General features: G+C 41.9%; 1 protein-coding gene across 1 annotated transcript in view; it reads right to left on the reverse strand.

The window, feature by feature from the left end:
* The window catches only part of Cpa6 (carboxypeptidase A6), a 304771-nt gene that overhangs the window by 117746 nt on the left and 169450 nt on the right, over nucleotides 1-17575 (reverse strand). The window contains exon 3 of the mRNA XM_075974646.1: nucleotides 3234-3358. Within this exon, the coding sequence (XP_075830761.1) occupies nucleotides 3234-3358 (125 nt within the window). The remainder of the gene's footprint in view (nucleotides 1-3233; nucleotides 3359-17575) is intronic.

Genomic DNA, 17575 nt, shown 5'->3' on the forward strand with positions numbered 1-17575 from the left:
TTCCAATGGCTGCCAACAAACTCCAGGTCTGATTGCCTGCTGTGGACTTCCTTTCTGTCCTATAAATGAAGGGTAGATATCTGCTTTATCCAGCACACTCCATTAGAACATCCTTCGGAATGTCCAACTTGAAAGGGTCTTGGGGGTGAGGTTCTTTGTTATGGTAACCTCAGCAAACTGACACAGACCTCTGTAGCCTTTTAGACTGTATCTAATACAGGCTTTAAGAGACCATCTTAAATTAGAAACAGTTGTACTATGGAATCCCAGCCCCTTTTCTTGTCAAATATTTGAGTGGAAACCATCTGGTTCCTAAAATGATGTCTCTAAACCATTGCATTTTCTTAGTTTTTATAGCTGATTGTGATTCTCTTATTACATTTATTTATTTGTGTATGTGTGTGGATGAGTGCATGCCATGGTGTATGTACGTGTGTGTGTGTGTGTAGGACAAAGGTCAACTTGAGGTAGTTGTTCTTTTCTTCCACCACAGGGGGGGTGTGTGTGGTTCTGGGGCTTGAGTATAGGATGTTAGGCATGGCAGCAGACTTCTTTAATCATCGAGCCATCTGGCTGGTCCCGGTTGTGATTCTTATCTCAGCTGGGCACTTCTCTATAATGGTGACAACTACTATCAGAACATTTGCAAATGATGTCATTACTTAATGCAAAACTACCTACCCCCCCCCCCCCAGTTCCCAGGCTAGGGGAGGGCTCTCAAAATGGAAATTTCCATGGCAATTTTTATAGGTATTTATAAAATGTCTTTCTTTAAATGGCAGAATGAGTCATCTCCTTGAGAGGGTTGACCACCCAGGGGTCAGAAACAATGAATCACATCACTTCTGCTTTACAGATCACTTTGGCGATGCATTCTGTACGCTTGTACAGAGTAAATGATAATCTTTTGAAAATACCCCAGGCTGCAATAATAAAAGTCAATTAAAATGATCTCTACCTACTGTGCCTTCAGGATTTAATTGACTCTTATGTGTTATTATCTTGGGACTAACAAAATGAGTAATTTTAAGTGATTGTTCTTCGTGAGGAAACAACTGATCTAAAACACTTCTTTCCCCTTCTCTATTCACTGAGACACAAAGGGGGAGTAGTTTTTTCTATATCAGTCCCACAGGAACTCTAGTTAATGGCAGAAAATAGAGACTTGTTAAACTAGCTGGTACGTTCTTTTCTACTGAACAATAATTAATGAAGCATGCGAGCTGTTACCGTGCACCTATAGAATATCGTTACCGAGCTCCTTCCCACTAGGATCCGGAGTATCAAAGCACGCCTTCCATGCTGCAGAAGGGATGGAATGTGAGCGATATGAATGGCGGCTTTCTGCACAGCCGCGGTTCTAGTCTAGAAGCACAGACAGAGGTCTTTCTACCAAGAGCAGGCTGTGCTTTAATAGCGTGGTATTTTCCTGTTTGTGTGACCAGGGATGCCTCTGGTACCTGTCACCAGCCTCGAACTTTCTCTTCAGGGATTTATAACTTAGCCCACATCTAACCTCCATTTTATCAGAATGTCCCCCTTTCTTGTCCTCTTCCCTCAGGCACGCTATGGTTGTTTCTAATAGAAAGACCTTCTTATCTTCTTTCATTCTTCCATGTTCTCCCACAATGTCCCCTAGAATCTCCCCAATCTTTATCAAATTGGATACCCCTGAGAAATCCTTGAACAGGTATTTCTCCAGGATCCACCCCTTCCTTACCACACCAACCTGATCACCAACCTCTTCGCAACAGCAAGCAACCTGTTGATTCTTACTTCTGTTTTTCTCTTGACATCTTCTAGAATCTGTTTCTTCACATCTTGTAACTAATGTTGTTTCTTACTTTAGAAAACCACCAGCTGAGTTTGCCCCTCCACCATCTCTTCTTGGGGGGGGGCTTGTGGGGGAACTAGATCTTGCTTTGTGACTCAAACTGGCCTAGAACTCACTGTTTACCCCAGGTTGCCTTAGTTTGTAATCCTCCTGCCTCAGCCTCTGGAGTACTAGTATTATAGGCAGACACAGTGGTGCCTGATTCTATTATCTGAAATTGACCCACATTTATTCCTTCCTTGTTAGGAGATGAAGTCTGTTTCCTACTGTTTGAACCTTCTATCTAGCATCTCCAGGGTCTCCTTCCTCCTTAAATGTCCTTCCCGCGGCCTATAGACACGCCAAGTTTCTCCTTCTGGCTTAGATCTCAAGTCTGTGGAGTGATCATTGATGCTGTATATCTTGGTGGTCACTCCTTGCCCTCTGCTCCTCCCTTATTGTAATTGCTAGGAGGTGACATCTGTGGGCCTCACCCTCTGGTCTTCCGTTCCTCACAGCAGAATCCCTCCATGAATGTCAGCAATATAACTTCCATTGGTCCCTTTCCAGTTAGGTCTCACTGCGGTTGTGGACACCCGACTCTCTGAAATCATTCTTTTCTTCCTCGACTCCCATAACCGTCCCAACTTACTCTCTTCGGCTACAACCCTTCCCTTGGAAACGTCTGAGTATGTACGTCTTTTCACGCTCGTCGGCCCAGTCTTTTCCAAGCTGGAAAACTTAGCGATCTCCTCTGACTTCTCTCTTTTCTATTCTCCAGCCGAGTGGAGAACCTGAGTACTTTTACCCTTGGAAAACTGTTTGGAAACCTCCCCTTGCTATTTGGACTATTTCTGTCTTCTGCTCTTGCAGTTCCAGCCACAAAGACAGGGAGCTTTTGCTTATATCCTCCAGGGGGCAGCACGACTCACAGAGGTCTGGGCTCCTCCCCCTGCGGAAAGTAACATAATTTCCTTCTGCGCGTGTTCTCTCTGCCACCTAGTCTGCATTTTTATTCTGATGCTGGCCTTGCATACAGTCTTGCTTTGCTTGCCTTGTCCCCCACGCCTGTCAGATCGCCAGTCTTATCTTATGTTTTCTGTTGCAAAGCAGGCTACTGCGGAAAACCATTTCTTCTCTTCCTTCATTCAGTTTGGCCTTTACAGCATTGCCAGGTGGTTCCTCTTTCTTTATTCAGCAAAAGACTGTGTCGGCATTGATGACTTAGTGCTAGCAGTGGAATAATGTCTGTGTGTTACTCCTTTTCTCTATTAGACAAGTAAGTTCTTCAAAGATGAATATACACACTTTTACTGCCTCACAATGAAAAACACTTTCAGAAGCTCTTGATAAACAACCTGGATATACAGAGTCACCATTCAGTTGGCTAAAACTTGTAGCAAATAAAAAGAATGCTTACTTGTACTGGATGCGGGCCTCCTGGAGGAAGGCTAACAGGGTTCTGGAAGCATTTTGGGGAATATGGACATCGGTGACTGTCCCCTCTGACACACAGGAGATACTGCTGGGCTGCCACAGGTCCACCTATAGTGCAGGAACCAACCTATAATTCATATGCAGTGTAGGTGGGAAATTCCATGTCACCATGGCTAGCGCATCATCTTGTTTGAATATAGTAACGGCAAACACATGCAGAGTAGATTCAATGCTTATACCCCAGGGGTAAACTCCTCTGATCTGGCTTGAATTTGTGCCCTGAACTTCATCAGAGTCACAGAGTTTGATCTTAATTCACAACACATTCAAGTCACAGGATAAAAAAAAAAAAGTGGGGCCTAAGGTTTAAAATCCTCCTTTCACATTTACTGTATAAATATTTGAATAACTTTGAGAAAGAGAAAGATACAAACCATCCTTTTGCCTGCCACATAATGAAATTGTGGTCCGTGCATTTGGTAGCCCGCCCCGCTGCTTTCACAGGGCAGAAACAGAGAGACAGGCTTCCACTGCGGGGACAAAAAGTCTACCTGCTTTCTCTGAAGCAGAGAATCCCTCCACTTAGCTGGCAAGGGCAAATCTGAGCCAGCTAACAAACCAGTCCACGGTTGTGAGGAAACAGAAGTGTGGGGCTGGCAGAGCTGCTGGGAGGTCATTCTGTCCATCTGTAAGCCCTGGGCAAGGACACAGCTAGGTTTGTCACACTGTCCCAAGGGACAGATCTCCAGCAGTGAAAGAGTTGACAATTACTAATTTAACTCATTGCCATGTCTCATAGGATTGCCAGGAATTTTCTTAATCCTTATGCGGATGCGTAATTTCACTTTTTTCTTGTTCTGTTCTTAACTGAGGCTGGCTTCGGCCCTTTGTATACTAGAATCCTTTAACCAGCCTGGCCATGCCTTTAACCCATGGCGGGACTTGATATTTGGTAATAAGATTAACTATTAGCTGTCAGCAGATACTAGAAAATTCCACTTTGTCAGGGGCTGGAGAGTTATAGGTGCACAAAATGATAAGACTCGCAGTCACTCTGGACAAATGTATATAGATGCTATGATTTTTTTAGATATGTGCTAAAATAGAACCCCTATCTCATAAAAAGAGTGTCTTGTACATTGGAAAGTACCAGAGGAATAACAAACTATAGGCAAAGTCTAATGCTAACGAACATCACTGAGAGCAGTGGGCCAGACCTGTAACTCCAGCCATTTGAGAGTCTGAGGTAGGAGGACCATGAATTTGAGAGCAACCTGGGATAGACCCTGTCACAGACAAGGAAACGATAGTAACAGCAGATCTCTAGATGATCAGAAAGCATTTGAACTAATGGGTAATAAACAAAATATAATGTATAAAACCAGGAATCAAGATCTGGCTACATCAGGTTTATAAGATTCCAGAACACATAAAAATCAGTGGCAGTTTTTGCTTCTTTAATTTTTTTTTAAGTTAGCACACAAGGCTTCATTGTAGAAGACACTTTTATACATGTCATTAACCTTCATCCTCATTCATTCCCTCTCCACACCATCGTCCTTGAGTCCCCCTGCTTGTTCCTCTGGTCCTCATCCTTCCCCCAAATAGTTGTCCCTTCTGCTTCCATATTACGTGTTATATCCCCAACAACCCCTCCACAAGAGGCCTTCTTCCTCTCTCATGATCCTCCTTGTACTCTGAGTATCTACACACACACACACACACACACACACACACACACACACACACACACACACACGTGTGCACCCTCCACATGCACATACACACACATGCATGCACGCAGTGCACACACACACACACCTATAGTTTTTTTTTTATGTGACAGCATGTGGTGTTTTTCTTTCGGAATCTGGTTTACGTCTCTTAAAATAATTATCCCCAGTTCCACTAATTTTCCTATATGCCATGATTTCACTTTTATTTATGAAAACTCATTTTAATTCTATTATGAGAATTTTTTTTATTGTGTTGATGTGACATGTTTTCTTGTCCATTCACTTGCTGATGGGCTTCTTGCCTGGTCCCACTTCTTAGCTGCTGTGAGTAGCATTCTCTGTGGTGTGTTGCTGTGGAGTCTTTTGGGCATGTATGCAGAAGTGGTATAGCTGATCATTTGGGAGGTCTGGTTGTAGTTTTATTTTCTGGAACTTCCACAGTGATTTCCACGAGAGCTGCCTAAGTTTACATTCTAAAATATATATGAAACCCAAAAGCTTAACACCAGCCCCTTCAGTAAAAGAAGCAACACAGTTAAAGGCTGGGCAAATGATCGGAATAGATGCTTCCTGAAAGGGGAAACACAGAAGGCCAGTGCATGGCTCCCATGCAAAGGAGATGACATCAACACAACATGCCTGTGTTCCCATGCTCACCACAACACGGTCCCAGCAGCTAATGCACAGAGTTGACACTGACTCTCATCAACAGAGCGGGTAGAAAAGATGTCCCAAACACACACAATGGAATGCTAGTTGGCCAGAAAGAAGAATGAACTCGGTTATTTGCAGCAGAATGAATGGAAATAAAAGATACTGTGTTAAATGAAGCAAGCTATATGTGGAAGTTAACAATGTCAACCTAAATGTGGAATGGTAATTATTAGAGATTAAGAAGAGTTTGGGGAGTGGATGGAGTGAGCTGGGTCATGCAGAAGGAATAAGGCTTATCGATTCATAACACAGAGGATGAGTATAGCTTGCAGTACCTAGTCCATTCTTTATGAAGATCTAGGAGAGAAGCGAAGGGCTCCAAACCTAAACTGATGAGAGAGAAATGCTACTCATTTTACCTTGATCACTGCATGCTTGATATATCCACACCAAACCCCATTAATATGTGCATTTAATACAGGCATAAGAGTTAAGCAACAGGTGTGTGTTATCATTGCCATTTGAGAAGTGAGAAGCGGGATGTAGTTTCTCAAAGCTCTATTTGAGGTTTCCAGGTAAGATGAAGAACAGCACGGGACTGCTTCCTAATTCAGAAAGAGCTGAATGCAGTGATGGATGTAAGGGTTCAGGGTGGGAAGCAAGAAATACAATCAAGATGGTGAATAAGGCAGAGGTGGAGTTCCAGAGTGACGGTTCTAAAGTCGGACTCCACAGGAGCCAGTTCAAGCTCCCAGTGCGTGTGTGACCTGAGCGAGCTCCCTAACCTCCTGGCCCTCACATTCTTTGTTGGCGAAATCAAGCTGATGACCTAATCCCCTTGATAAGCAGTGTTTAATAATGGAAGTCATTACTATTTCTGCTGTAATGGAAATTGGGAAGATTGTAGAAAAATGCAGCGATTCCAAGGATGAAGTTTAGTGCTTGGCCACCTGGCTGTGAAGACTAAACCATAGCGATGTATCCCAGCTCTTTCTGTATTAGTTCCCCCAGTTTATAGAATGAGATTGCTAATGGCCGTATTTTTCATATATATGTTTGAGGTAAAAGTGAATCAATACATGTAGAATGCTCAAAATTGTGCTTGATGCCATCAGGCATTCATGAAATGATAAATGATTTAAAATAAAAATATTCTAATTTAGTCTGGCTCTAACTCCTTGGCTTTCCAGGCCCCTCTACTGTTTTGCTTCTTAACCTGGATTCTAGGAGAATTGTTCCACCTGTTAGTCTTATGGGTGATTACACACCTGGTCCAGGTGCCACTAGGCTCTCATCCTACAACCTCAGGGTGAGATGTGTGTGTGTGTGTGTGGTGTGTGTGTGTCGTAGGCATTTACCATGTCCCTCCAACTTGTGACAGATTGCCTGCTTCCCAGCTTTCCAAAATAGCACAGAGGCATGGAAAAGGACTGTCCTGATTTACTATATTTATTCTAATTTTTCTTTGTTCTGAAAAACTGTTAGCTATTCAGAGTACTTGCATTTCACATAAAGTGTGTGTGTGTGTGTGTGTGTGTGTGTGTGTGCGCGCGCGCGCGCCCGTGCGTGTGCGTGTAAGAGCAGAAGACACATGTGTGGGTGTCTGCAAAGTCTGTAATAGGGTATCAGATCCCTAAACCCTGGAGTTATAGGTGGTTGTAAGCTGCCTGACATGGGTTTTGGGAACCAGATACGTCCTCTGCAAGAGCAGAAAGTGCTCTTAACCAGTGAGCCATCTCTCCAGCCCTTCCAACTGTATTTTTTTGAGATGGGTGAGACAAGGTCTCACACTGAACTTTGAGCTCAGTGGTCAGCTAGATTGGCTGGCAGGACAACCCAGGGATCCTCCTGTCTTCAGCAACACCCAACCCTCTATCTTCCTCACTGCCAGAATGACCAGGCTTTTTTACATAGGTGCTGGAGACCCATGCTCATGGTCACAACCTTGTAGAGCAAACACTTTACACACTAAGCCAGCGCTCAAGCCCCCACTGGGAAGGTTAGTGAGAAAACTCGCTACCATCTCAGTGTTTGGTTAGTATTTGATTTAATTTGCATAATCATATTAATTTGATATAAAGATCACAAAATCTTAATATACTGGAGAGCGCCGTTTCCTGTTTACTCTTTAAAATGTCTTTTTGGTCTTTCCCTGTTTCTCATTCTTGAGTCTTCTTTTAGAATTTTTCCTACTGTCTCCTGAGGAGCTCCTTTGACAGCCAAGTTCAGATCAAGCACCTTTGATATCTGCTTTTGTGGGATTCTGTTTCTTTCATGGTCTACAAGTTTTAATTGTATTTTATTTGCATGATTGCTATACTCACTTCCCAGAGCTGCATTAATAAGTTTCAAAAACTGGGTAGCTTAAAATCAAGCTATTCTTTGGGTCAATATTACAGTATTGGCAGGATTGTGCTCCCTCTGAAATCTCTGGGCAGTGTCCTTGCTGGTCAGTTCCAGCTTCTGGTGGCTTTGGGCATTCCTTAGTCTATGAGGATGTCACGTCGGTCTCTGCTTATATTTTTTCCACATGGGCTTCTGATGTTGGTCATCTTTTCTTCTGAGGATACTTGACTTTGAACTTTGAGCCATCTGGGTAATCCTGGGTCATCTCCTCTAGAGAGCCTCAAATATCCCTGATCACATTGTCAAGCTTCAGTTAGGACTTAGATATATCTTTTTAATTGAGAATTTCATATATAAGAATGTATTTACATGTTCTCTTTTTCCCATTCTTCTCTCTACTTCCTCTCATACCTCTCCCACTCCTCAAATTCATGAACTTTTATTCTTTAATTATAATTGTTATACACACACATGCACAGATACATACATCATACTTGCATAAACATGCATGCACACATACATACTTGCACATACATGCACACATGGACACATAAATGTATACACATGCACACATATACTCACACACATTTTATAAACATAAACTGCTGAGATCATTTAGTATTGCTCATATGGGCCTAGGGCTCCCTTTTTGGGACTGGCTAGTCAGAGAGGACTGATTGTCTCTCTCTTACCAACCACTAATTGCCCATAGCTCTCCTAGGCTGAAGCCTTGTGGGACTTCCCCTATATACATTGGTATTGTTGTTTTTAAGGCCCTGTTTAGGTGATCATATTTGGGGGATGTTCTGAGTGCAGTCTGTCATATATATAGAAGGCACTGTCTCTCTGCAGACATCGTGTCCTGGTCCCTTTCCTATGATGTTCCCCGAGCCTTAGGTATGGGTTATGTTGTCAATGAATCAGCTGGGACTGGCTAGCTTACAGCCAGTTCTCTGCATTTTGACAAGTGTGGCCTTCTGTAATGGGCTCTGAGTGCTGTAAAAGACTTCTTTGGTGAGGGGGAAGAGCTCCACTTATCTGTGGATAAAGAATAGGTATTGAGAATGTAGTTGGGAATTATGTAGTTTATGTCTTTTTGAGAGCTCCCATCTAACCCATTAAATTTGTTACACAAGTGCTGTTTTCCCCATTATCTCTGTAAGAGTGGAGATTGTGGCACCTTGCCCTCTCACTATTATCTCCCCAGTATGTAGGTCAGGTCTGGTATTTAATAGGCACTAAATACATTTATTGTAGATAGGATTAACACATCTATTTTCTCTGTAAGGTATATAATACACACATACGTATATATGTATATATATTCATTCACACATATATTTATTCATTCTTTGTGAATTTAATATACACACATACTGTATTTTAATTCATATCTAACCCCATACACTACTATATTTTCATTCCACTATAAGCTTAACATTTCTCTACCTTACCAAGAAATTGAGAAAGTGGTCCACTCATTTTATCCACACCTCCCATGAATGAACTCATAAATCTTTGCTTTTGATATTATTAGTATTTAGGTATATTTATAGACTATTAGGCTTCTTAGGTCATAGTAAGGCAGCTTTCTTTACTGATGACTGTCAGTTATAGAGTAAAGGAAACACATAAAGCGTGTGTGTGTGGGTGAGTGTGTGTAAATGTGTGAGTGTGTGTATGTATGTGTGAATGTGTGTTCGTGATTCTGTGTGCATGTATGTGTGAGTGTGTATGAGTCTGTGTGTATATGTGTGAGTGTGCACGTGTGTGAGTGAGTGTGTGTGTGAGTGAGTGTGTGTGAGTGGGTGTAAATGTGTGAGTGTGCGTATGTATGTGTGAATGTGTGTTCCTGATTCTGTGTGTATGTATGTGTGAGTGTGTATGAGTCTGTGTATATATGTGTGAGTGTGTATGTGTGTGAGTGAGTGTGTGTGTGAGTGAGTATGCGTGTGAGTGACTGTGACTATGTTACTGTCCTTGTGCTTATTATGGATTTTAATACACTTTGGCTGCTGAATGGGAAACTTGGCCAGGGATTATGATCTATGAGCCAAAGACATGTTGAAAGTGATTGGAATTCCACTAATTTTACTTTCCCCTTCATCTTTTTTCTCGAAGCAGAGCAGCAGCTTGTACTCCCCTGAAACAGCTTCAGTATCCTAATCACACCCCTCACACTCCAGATGTTCAGGAAACTAAATCTTCCTAAATTTTTTAATAAAATTCATAAATTTTATTAAAGAAAAAGATAACATATTAAGAAGCAACTGGTGGTTAAAATAACAATTTTAATTAGTCAAGGCCTGGCTTGGGCTATTTTTAATGTTATATCATAATATTTGTGACTGGGAAGTTTATAAGTGATAGCTTATTTTGGCTCACAGCTCTGTGAGCTGAGATTCAGGAAGCATGTCACTACAGGGACATTATTTTGCTTTAAATTCATGTCAGAAAGCAGAAGGGAAGTGGGTGTGTATGGATGAGGCAACCTACAAGGTGTGGGGTGTCTGCAGAACTGCCCACTGCTACAGAAACTCACCCAGCCCCACGAGGACTTGCTCACCAACAGGGATGGATTAGTGCGGTCCTCCAAGGATTAGAGAAGGGGCTAAGCCATTCAGGAAGGAACATTTTCAAGGCTGGACTGCCCTCATAGTCCTCACTTCCAAACATTGATATTTTAAGTCAGTACATTTCCAACACATGAATTTTGGAGGAACACGTTTAATCCATAGCAGGGCAAGTGATAAATCGATGAGTTTGGAGGAGAGCATTGTTGAGGACGGATTGCCAATATTGGTGTAATTTCCTAATGTGAATGCTAGTCTCTAGCTAGACTATTTCCACAGCACTGGGTGAAAACAAGGAGGTTTCCTAAAGTTTTGTTTTACCATATGACTTTCCCCCCATTCTTCCCCCTGAATGCCAACCTCCACAGTTAGATTAATAATAATAATTTGGGTTATTCACCAAAACAAGGCATGCATCTTGGAAATGAAGTCTTAATATTTCTCCAAACTAATTATTTTTTTTGTTTTGTTTCTTGAGACATGGTTTCACTATGTGTCAGGGTCAAGCCTCAATGGGTTCGTGTGTTCCAGGGTAGGGGAATAGAGGCTTTATCATACAACAAAAGTATATGCTCTACTATGTTCATAGCAGCATTGTTTGTAATAGCCAGAACCTGGAAACAACCTAGATGCCCTTCAATGGAAGAATGGATGAAGAAAGTATGGAATATATACATATTAGAGTACTACTCAGCAGTAAAAAACAAGGACTTTGTGAATTTTGCATGCAAATGGATGGAAATAGAAAACACCATCCTGAGTGAGGTAAGCCAGACCCAAAAAGAGGAACATGGGATGTACTCACTCATATTTGGTTTCTAGCCATAAACAAAGGATATTGAGCCTATAATTAGTGATCCTAGGATGGAGGTGGGTGGTCCTTGGACTTCCCACAGGGCAGGGAACCCTGATCGCTCTTTGGGCTGATGAGGGAGGGGGACTTGATTGGGGGAGGGGGAGGGAAATGGGAGGCGGTGGCAGGGAAGAGACAGAAATCTTTAATAAATAAATAAATTAAAAAAAAGAAATGTTAGGCAGAAAAAAGAGAGACACAAAAGAAACACAGAGAGACTATGGGACAAGGCCAGTTCAGGCACCCTCTCCTCTGCTGCCCAAGGACCTAGCTGGGGACATCCCCATGGACACCTGGGATCCCCTCTTGAGCCAAGTCTCTTGCCAACTCTAAAATGGCTCCCTTAATTAAGATATCTTCTTCCCTGCTCTTATATCTGTCCTTCCTCCATCTCAACCCTCCCACTCCCCCAAGCTCTCCCCAATCCTTCCCTTCTCCCTTCTCTCTTCCCCTCTCCCCACCCCACCCCCATGCTTCCAACTTTTGCCTAGCGATCTTGTCTGATTCCAATTTCCAGGAGGATCTATATATATTTTTTTTGGGGGGGGGGTTCACCTTATTATTTGGCTTCTCTAGGCTTGTGAACTATAGGCTCAATGTCCTTTGCTTATGGCTAGCGTCCACTAATGAGTGAGTACATACCATATTCATCTTTTTGGGTTTGGGTCATCTCACTTAGGATAGTGTTTTCTATTTCCATCCATTTGCATGCAAAATTCAGGATGTCACTGTTTTTTTAACCGCTTAGTAGTACTCTAATGTGTATATGTTCCACACTTTCTTTATCCATTCTTCCATTGAGGGGCATCTAGTTGTTTCCAGGTTCTGGCTATTACAAATAATGCTGCTATGAACATAGTTGAACAAATGTTTTTGTAGTGGTTGGGCATCTCTTGGGTATATTCCCAAGAGTTACGGTATTGCTGGATCCTGAGGTAGGTTGATTCCCAATTTCCCGAGAAACCACCACACTGATTTCCAAAGTGGTTGCACAAGTTTGCATTCCCACCAGCAATGGATGAGTGTTCCCCTTACTCCACAACCTCTCCAACATAGGCTATCATTGGTGTTTTTGAACTTAGCCATTCTGACAGGTGTAAGATGGTATCTGAAAGTTGTTTTGATTTACATTTCCCGGATTGCTAAGGAGGTTGAACGTGACCTTAGGTATCTTTTGGCCATTTGAACTTCTTCTGTTGAGAATTCTCTGTTCAGTTCAGTACCCCATTTTTTAATTGGGTTATTTAGGATTTTAATCTCTAGTTGAGTTCTTTATATATTTTGGAGATCAGACCTTTGTTTGATGTGGGGTTGGTAAAGATTTCTCCCATTCAGTAGGATGCCTTTTTGTCTTAGTGACAGTGTCCTTTGCTTTACAGAAGCTTCTCATTTTCAGGAGGTCCCATTTATTCATTGCTTCTCTTATTGTCTGTGCTACTGAGGTTATACATAGGAAGTGGTCTTTGTCCGGCGATGGATGGAGATAGAGACAGAGACCCACATCAGAGCACTGGACTGAGTTCCTAAGGTCCAGTAGAAAAGCAGAAGGAGGGAGAAGATGAGCAAGGAAGAGGGGTTGGTCCACCCACTGTGACACTGTGCCTGATCTAATGGGAGTTCACCAAATCCAACTGGACTGGGACTGAACGAGCATGTGATCAAACCGGACTCTTTGAATGTGGCTGACAATGGGGGCTGACTGAGAAGCTATTGATAATGGCACTGGGACTTGTTTCTACTGCATGTACTGGCTTTTTGGGACCCTAGTCTATTTGGATGCACAGCTTCCTAGTCCTGGATGGAGGGGGGAGGGCCTTAGACTTCCCATAGGACAGGGTACCCTGTCCTCTCTTAAGACTAGAGGAGGAGGGAGGAGGATAAGTTGGGGAGCAGGAGGGGAGTGGGAGAAGGGGAGGAAGTGGAAATTTTTGAATGGAAAAATAAAAATAAAAAAAGGGAAACACAGAGATGCAGGACAGAGTTGGGAGGGCAACCCAGTGAATACTGAATCTGCCCACATTTATTTTTCATAGGCTTTATATACCCAAAGAGGAGAGGGAATACAAAAGACCTCTCTTCCAAGATGCATGGAACAAACAAAGTGATAATCTTCTCAAAAACCCAAAGCATTAAGTTATCACACCCTAGGTCAAAACATCCTGTAAGTAGCCATACCCTGGGCCAAACCTCCTGTCAATAACCTGGCAGGAGCAAGAACATGCCTGAACTCGCTGACCTTTGTCAAGGTGGAAAGAATCCACATCTGTGGGCTCCAACAACTTTGCATCTCTGGCTAACGTGAACTTACTATGCAAACCAGGCTGGTCTCAGATTCACAGAGATCCACCTACTTCTGACTTGAATTTTTACATTCAATTGTTTTAGAATAGCATTGGAGGCATTCAGTCAATGATGTCAAGAGTACACATGTAGCAAAACAAAACAAAACAAAACAAAAAAACCATTAGGTTAGGTTTATTGGCTTGTTGTAGTCAGAACAATTGAATGCAGGGAATGATGCATTTAGAACTTGCAGGATCTGGAGTGGCCTTGGGGTGATTTTGTGTAAAGTTTAAGGGAAGCGGGTCTTTTGTTTGCACTGAATGCTTCTGAGCGAGGGGATTAATTTTGTCATCTAATGTCTTAGTTTTATCTAGCAGATGGGAGCTATAAAACGGAGCAAGAGCTCGAACAGGCAGAGAAGTGGTATTATTTTTAATCAGCCAGGCACATGCTTGTCACTGTTCTGCTTCAGATAATCATTTTTACTTTGGTTGATATTTAGCAAGCTAACTATGTTCTTGTTCATCTCCATTCTTGGTGTACATAGTGCAGGCTTTTTCTAAAGGTTTATATTCTCCAGAAGAACACTATGTGGTGACCACACTGACTTTTCCCTTTCTAAAGATAAGATAATCACTGATGTACTTAGGTCATGTGATGACTAATGGCTGTCAGGTGAGCAGCATTAGAGGCCACAGGGTCTTGGAAGTGACTTGGGAGCTATGGTATTTGGGTTTACGGGATGAAAATATAGACCCACATGGCTCCACCTACAAAGACTTATCAGTTATGACAGATTCGGCCTCTGTATTTTCTGCTATTTCCACATAGCTTTACTTTTTCATGGAAATAATCCAGTTCCAGCTTAATTTCTGCCCTGTAAGTAAACATTTGAATATTTACGACCACTTAAAAAAGTCTTCAACTTTTTCACTAAAGATTCTAAGAACTTATCTGACACTCACAAATTTAATAGAAGAAGGCTTCATAGAACCCTATCCCCATAGCTGGGAGTCGTGGCACATGCCTTTAATCTCAGCACTCCAGAATTCCAGGCCAACCTAGGCTACAACAGTGAGACCTCATGTTAAAAACAAAGACAAACAATAACAAAGCAACAACACAAACCCAAGACAAAACCCTGAACCCAAGAACACACTGATATTTTTTAGTCTGATTCTGTACAGGAATGAACAGCATAACCAGAGATGGCCATAGGAAGCTCCTGTAGAAAGAAGAGCCCTGGGCTGTGTCTCAGCATGCAATCAAGATTCCCCTCTATCTTCTTTTGATGATTTATGATCTTCAACAGTAAGGACATGTTCAGGACATTTGATCACCACATTCAAAAGCGTTTCATTTGGTATTCTAAACAATAATATGATAACATAATTACATTTAAAATTCTGGGTCCATTCTGGGCTTTAATAATGAAACCACTTTGGATTTTGTTATGCATTTCATCTTTCAGATGCTGCCTTATGAATTCTTCTATGTAACCAAAGAAATCAAACAAAACTTATCTCTAGTTTAATGAAAAAAATCCCTTCTGGGGAACAAAAGATGGTTACTTCCTGGCTGAGTCTATTTAAACTTTGATACTTCACATCTCTGAGCCTTGATTTTCTTAATTATCAATAATGAGGTTGCTGAGATACATGATTTACAAGTAACCCTTCAACTCTGCAATTATGCCAGGTTTGATGTACTCTAGGGAGTATAAAAGTTTACATTCCTTAAAAGAATATCTCTCAAATTTACTCATACTTCCCTCCTGTACCTCTAAGTCAGAGGTAAAGTCAGAAAGAAGTCTGCATATGTATGAATGATTTAACATAAGTATCCCCTCTCAACAATCAGTTCTTATTGGCTGATAGGTCGTTGCTGCTGAATAATATATGAGTAAGATAATGATTCAGTGTTTAAAAGATTAATTGCAGCCCCTTTACTGAAACACATGTTTCTTTTTCCTAAAACAATGACGATGAAATGAAAATCACCACCTCGTTTTCCTCCACACACACTGAGAGGCTATGGAAGTCAGCGAGGGCTGGATGACAAAGAAACTGCGTGATCACTCTGTGCTTAATTCCAAGGACTCAGAGATCTCTCTGCCTCACAGTTGCCTGTGAGCACAGGCTGACTCTCGAAGGTCACAGCTATGGTAACTGCCACACAGTCATTCCCTGCTTACTGAAAGCCTGTGGACTCTCTGTTATGAGCTAAGTGTGGAGTTTTTTTTTAAAGATTAGTAAGAAGCAGCTCTGCCCTTAAGAATCAAGCCAATACCGCACACTATGTGATTAGTCCATGGAGGGAGGATACATGCAGTTCTATCTTATTTGGGGAGGTGGCTGGCCAGGAGAACTGCTGCCAAGATATAAAGCTGATCTGAGTAGGAATTAGCTTGGTGAGGGAAAAGGAAGTGGGGGCAACATGCATTTTTCCAGGCAGAACTCAATGGGTCAGGGATAGAAAAGAAGGGAGAAAGAGGATTTCCTGCCAGTGTTGAAGCTTACTGAGCCTTGTGATTCAGAAAAACAACCATGGCCATATTAACCCTGTCTTCCCTGTGTGACTCAGATTGAATCAGCCTCTCCTCATGGGTACTTATCACCAACTCAGACCTTCCATAGTCCCATGTTTGCTTCATAAGTAGTTGAACTTTTCACGTCCAGTGGTCAATCTCGACAAAATTCATGCTATCATGACCCAAACTTTGGTTATGCTTTCTTTCTTCTGGACCTTTGGATTTTTATCTGCCCTCAGCATGGATTAGCATTAATCCATAAGGTATCGACCGGTTTTAGGAGTCAAGAATCTTTGATCCACTGTCTGGTCAAGTTATTCTCCCTGGTTTGTTCTACGTACTATCACTCAGATCTTTCTAGCCTTGGCCCTTCCACCTCTGAAGAATCCCCTCTGCTGCTGTTTTAGGTATGAGGACTTAAGGTCAGGGGCTTCTCTAGCCTGTTTCCTTCTCCTCTAAAGAAGCACCTCTGTTGATGTTTTAGGTATGAGGACTTAAGGTCAGGGGTTGCTCCACTGTCGGCGTCTCTCCTTCCACAACAATCCCTTTGATTGATCTCACACATAAGTTTGGATTTGGTTTTGATTCAACAGAATAATGCAGGAGCATGCTCATGGTTTATTTGGCAAGTTGCAAGTAGAGAAGAAATTCTCACAGCCAAGTGCTTTCTAATGAATCCCGACTAAACCAGGTCGCTCTATAATGAAAGACCATCTTGTTCCAAGCAAAATTTTGAAATAAAGATACTGTCACTCAGGCCTCCCATGCACCCACCTCCAAAATAACAAGACCTCAAAAGAGAAACACCAACTTTATTATTCATTAAACTAGGTACAAACTTGCAGTAGAACATTAAAGATTAAAAGCAAAAAGAATAACAGTATGTGATATTAGTTGATCAGTGTGTGCAAAGCTAACTAGGAGGGCCACTGGGTAGCATGTGAATGAAATTCAAGTTCATTAGCTTCCTCAATGCAGTGAACAGACTCAGGGATTGATGTCATCCTAGAGTCTGGACAACCCTAAGACTTCCGAAAAGGCCAGTGAGAATTCTAAATTTTCCATGTACTATACCTACTCTTAGGCATGTCCTTGTCCAAATCTTTAGAGCAGTGGTTCTCAACCTGTGGGAGGTGACCTCATTGAGGGTTAAGTGATCTCTTCACAGAGGTTTCATATTACATTATGACTCATAACAGTAGCAAAATTACAGTTATGAAGTAGGAACACAACTAATTCTATGGCTGGAGGAACTGTATTAAAGAGTCACAACATTAGGAAGGGTGAGAACCACTGCAATAGAGTAATAGGTTTGTAGGAGAAATAAAAATGGAGGGGCTTCAAATGATG

The sequence above is a fragment of the Microtus pennsylvanicus genome, chromosome 5 (genome assembly GCF_037038515.1).
Source record: "Microtus pennsylvanicus isolate mMicPen1 chromosome 5, mMicPen1.hap1, whole genome shotgun sequence".
In the NCBI taxonomy this organism is placed as follows: Eukaryota; Metazoa; Chordata; class Mammalia; order Rodentia; family Cricetidae; genus Microtus; species Microtus pennsylvanicus.